This window comes from Tetrao urogallus, assembly GCF_951394365.1.
Source record: "Tetrao urogallus genome assembly, chromosome: 6".
In the NCBI taxonomy this organism is placed as follows: Eukaryota; Metazoa; Chordata; class Aves; order Galliformes; family Phasianidae; genus Tetrao; species Tetrao urogallus.
In genome coordinates, this window is record NC_136819.1 from 4,464,850 (window position 1) to 4,469,617 (window position 4,768).

Consider the following 4,768-nt stretch of genomic DNA (forward strand, 5'->3'; position numbering starts at 1 on the left):
GAGGTCCCCTAACACTGTACTCTCTTTTGAGACTGACCACCAATCACAAGTGCCAGAACAACCCCATTTAAGACAGCAAAACCATGACTGCCACAGCTGCAACTGTTAGAACAAGTTTATTTGCAAATCTCCACAACTTCATTGCCTCTGACATGCTGTCTGAATCCAAAGGAAACAGTTATACTTTCAATAGAAAGCAATGCATCCTTCTAACTAAGGGCATTACCCTTGAGTAACAATTTTGCTTCATAGAGAGAGGTATAAGAACTTATAGCCCATATCTTTATGTCCATACAAATCAGAATAGGCACTATTTCATCTTCCAAGTCAACAATAGTAGACCTCCTTGTATTCTTTGTTTCTATTTCAAAGTCACCAGATCACTCCTCCTTGAATTTTGCCACCCTTGAACGTTTTCACTTTGTAGCACAGAATGTTACTCAAATTAGTGCCAATCAGTTAACAAATACATGTAGTTAAGCTTACAATCAGAATAAAATCACCTTCTAACCCTTCCCTAAAAGGCATTTCAGTAACAGAACACTTTTCTCAACTTATCTCAATCCTATCTGAATACACACTACACTCCTTGACAGATCCTACACACATGAGGTTAAAGATGAACCTTCTACGCTATTTGCATTTCCCACCTTCACTGAGTATTGTATCTTATTACTCTGCTTACACTGGTAATTCTAGCTTACAGAGCTAAGTAGACAAGATCTCATTAATTCTGAGGTACAGTACTTGTTTTAAGTCATGGTGGCCCAGTACTTTTTTACCCATTTGAGTTTTGTCAACAGAAACAGATTCAACAAAAGATAACTCCATTGGACTCCATTTAAAAAGTTTGTTATACCACTCACTTTTGTTTCACAAAATGAATATATTTAATGTAACAGATCATGGGAAAGGGAAGAAAAACACAGCAGAATATGCCACATCTTACTACTGTTTTAATAAACATTTAATATATTTAATATTTACATACCAGTATATAACAAGGTAACTAATAAAGCCTTCAAGTTTCAGAACTTTTCAGTAAGCTTTCAAGTTTTTTCTTTTCCCCTCCTTCACTTTAGGCCTAGAGGCTAATTCACAGACAATACACAGATCTTTTTTGAAGATCAGAAAATGCCAACAGAACAGATAGCCTAATGAAGGTAATCACTACTAAATCAACCCTGCATTTGGCATTTTCAGGTTTGAATCTCCATCATTCCCTTTGAACAATAAAAAAACAAACAAACAAACAAAAAAAACAGAACTACCATGACCATAACATATCTCATCATATCTCATCAAAGAGTTATTCGTAGCCAATAAAAAATGAAAGCTTATTTTTTTAAAAAACACATTCAAAAAAAACAGGTTCTTTGTTTTATTAGCTGAGCAGTAAGCACTGTAAAGGAAGATATTTATTGCCTGTCATCAAGAGAATCAGCAGTACAGACGCAAAGAAGTAACAGGCCTTCCTGAGAGTTCATGTGCAATCAGAAACAGTGTGATCAGCAGTCCTATCAGAGCTTGGGTTTTCAACTCAAAGCAGGACATAGTTCTCTCCCTTCAAATAAGTATCAGTCAGATTTGCTAGATTTCATAAAGTTTTGTGTTGCTCTGGTGTTCACACATTTGGGCTCTGCTTCTTCCTTAAGTCTTTCTCCACTTCCAGCAGCAGGTCAGTCCACACACTTAGGCCACGGACTTGAAAGTCTCCATCTTGGGCCTTCAGGAGCTTCAGAGCTGCTTGGGTTTGCTCCCTGAGTTGCACAGATCCCTGACAGAGGCAGACAAAACGCTCCCTCAGCTCCTCCCAGCACAATTTAGCCTCCTCAGGACCACTTCTAACCCACCGCCCCTGCAGCGAGTCATACAGCAGCTGACTTCCCCACTCAGCTAAAAGATCCAAATAACGCCTGCTTAACCGGGCATAGCGATCGGCTAGCGAGGCGAGCAGAGCGCCCGAGAGGAGCAGACAGCAGACAGAAAACCGGTGCGGATCCTCCAGTAGCCAGGAAAGCAGGGGATCCGCAACGCTTCCAGCTTCTGCTCCACTCGCCGTGCTGTCCCCATCCCCCTGCAGCACCAACAGCGCCTCCGCCACCACAGCGAAAGCCCGAGGCCGGGGGAGCTGCTCCAAGACAGGTCCAAGCCAGCCCAGGGCCGCCCCAGCTTCCCGCCCGTCCTCCCTCAGCCGGCACAGCAGCAGTCCCGCTTCCACGCACACCCGCGGGCCCGGGTCGCTCGGGGACAGCGCGCAGCTCTCCAGAAGGCGGGAAGCGGCCTTCCTGCGGGCCAGCAGAACCAGGCGGCCCGGTTCGGGGCCAGCTTCCCCCTGCAGGAGGCGCTGCAGGAGGCGGCGGCAGGCCGTGGGTGGCAGAGCGCGGTTCTCTAGCAGCGCCAGGCCCAGTAGCTCCGAGCAGGCGCCCAGATGGTAGAAAGAGAGCGGGCTGCCCCTCTGGCCCCGCCGCAACCGCCGCCCCACAGCATCCCGGAGACGGGGTCGGCCACGGAAGCGGTCGTGGAGGTGCTGGAAGTAGCGTGCCCAATCCAGAGCCCTGTCCAGGGTCGGGGGGTCCCAGTCCCGCACCTGGACGGAACGGGACACAGCGAACAGCGCGGGCAGCTCCGCCACCTGCCCCAGCACAGCCTCCATGGCGCCGCGGATTTGAGCGCAACTCCCGCCTCGCGCCCGGAACGAGAACCAATCCGAGCCAGCAAGGGCGGAGATTTGTAATTCTATTGGCTGAGCTGGACATCAATCCGCTGCAGATTGATTCCGCGTTAAAGGGGAACCTCGATTGGGCGGGAGGCAAATTACAGCATCAAAAAGGAAGAATGACGCGAGTAAATGAAACAAACAAACAAACCCTAAATTAAAAAGAATTAAAAAAAATACCGCAACACCTTTGATTCCTGAGTGATATTTACAGAAACAACTCACAAGCACAACGCATCCCAATATGGTGTATTTCCCATCTCCAGGAGGTGAAGTGCAAAGGACAGCCATAGTTATGCTCAGCCCTCACCACGTGCAGACAGCCCAGCTAATGGCCTCCTGCCCTATTAGCCCTACTCACATGGCAGCCAAACCACCAGGATGGCACTGCGGAGGAGAAAGGAGGCTGCCTCCCTGCTAAGGGAATGACAAACAGCAATCCTGTCCTCATGCACAGAAAGCTTCTAGATGTTTCTCCTCACAAACACCTCTGTTTCTCTCACAGACCCCTCACAGCAACCACAGTGTAACCGTGCCACAACTGTTTCCCTCACTCACTGCAAAATACATAACCCTCACTTCCCTACTGTGCAAACACACACACAACACATAACATACACGAGGCATTAAAACCAGCAGAACGTGGCTTACCTGTTGGATCAGCAGCCATGATGCACCTTCCTCATGCTCCTCTCCCCCCAGCCTCATCCCCACCAGCACAGCCTCCAGAAGCTTCCACCAACACCGGGTGCTGCTGATGTCTCAGACAAAGGGTAGCTGTGTGGGGCTGGGGGCCCTTGTTAGCGGTAACAGCTTTTCTCTAGGTTTTACTATGAGTTTTTCCCTGGCCACACACACTAGTCTTAAAGGAAAGCGCTTGTTAGTAATTCATATATTCATAGAAGATAATATTTAAAAACAAAGCAGAAGCATAAAGAATGGCTTAGCTAATAGCTTAGTAAGGCCTTTGCTAGGACTACCCAGGCTGGTGGTTCAGTAAACCTTCTTTCTGAAATACCCTCAGAGAACTCTCACCTGTGTATCAGAAACTAATAAATATTTGATGAAGATAGAGCATGTGAACTTCAGGTAAATATTTGAACTAAATACAGAACTTTGGGGTTTTCTACTTAATGGAAGAGAGATGGAAACCTGATGTGGCTCAGTATAATTACTGCTTGGTAATTTTGTGTTTTGGTTAGGTTTGATGCAGCATTTCTTGAGCTAAGTGCTATGGCAAAAAGGAATAAAACAGTTTCAGTGTACTCCAGACCCAAATTCTATTTTAGTGAGGGATGTGTTTGGAGATGCTTAAGTTTTGTGTCATAAAGAAATTTCCCTTCAGATCAGATATCTTTTCTCAGGTAATCTTTCATATTAATGTTTTTGTTTTTTCTCCCTTATTAGGTCTATATAACGTGAATGTATATTTATATCCCAGTTGAAAGAAATCAAATAATCACATTCACAGCATCAGGAAACAGTCAAAAACAGGTTATGAAAATCTATTCAGACTAGAAAAAAAAAACGCTAATACGGTATCTGGAATAGTCTTACTTCTGAAGGGAGATGTGTGTTCGTGGCCTCTGTAGAACTGCCTGAAAAATGGAATTTTAGTTTTATGAGAAACCCTCACTATTCTACACCCAGTTCTGTCTCCAAATTTCAGCATTCTTTTTCTATTTGGACAATAGAGTTTACCAGCTCTGTATGTGACACAATGGAAAACACAGTAATGACAGCAGAGCAGCAAGATCCTAGGCTATAGTAAGTGAAAATTTACTCAAAAGCAACAGCTACAAGCACAGAAGTAAACAGAAGATACTGTTTACTTTTGAAAAGCCTCAGTTACGCAGGGATCTCTAGCAGAATTCCTTCCCCTCCCCTGCCAACGCATTATGAGGTCTATCCACCCCCTTCTTGGCACTCAGCTGCATTGCTTGCACCTGAGTTCCCCGGGTTGACCCTGCCTTCCCACCAGGTACTCAATCACTTGTTCAGGCTATGACTTAGCATTGTAGTTGCGTTCAGCCTGCACAAGTGAGGGAG

The 4,768-nt window shown here is 45.6% G+C and overlaps 1 protein-coding gene across 1 annotated transcript; it reads right to left on the minus strand.

The window, feature by feature from the left end:
- Positions 1-1,624: 1,624 nt before the first annotated feature.
- Positions 1,625-2,729, minus strand: FANCF (FA complementation group F; the record flags this gene model as incomplete). The annotated part of the gene is made up of 1 exon (XM_079537403.1): positions 1,625-2,729. Exon 1 carries the CDS (start codon positions 2,654-2,656, stop codon positions 1,625-1,627), a length of 1,032 nt encoding a protein of 343 aa, XP_079393529.1. The 5' UTR covers positions 2,657-2,729.
- Positions 2,730-4,768: the final 2,039 nt, after the last annotated feature.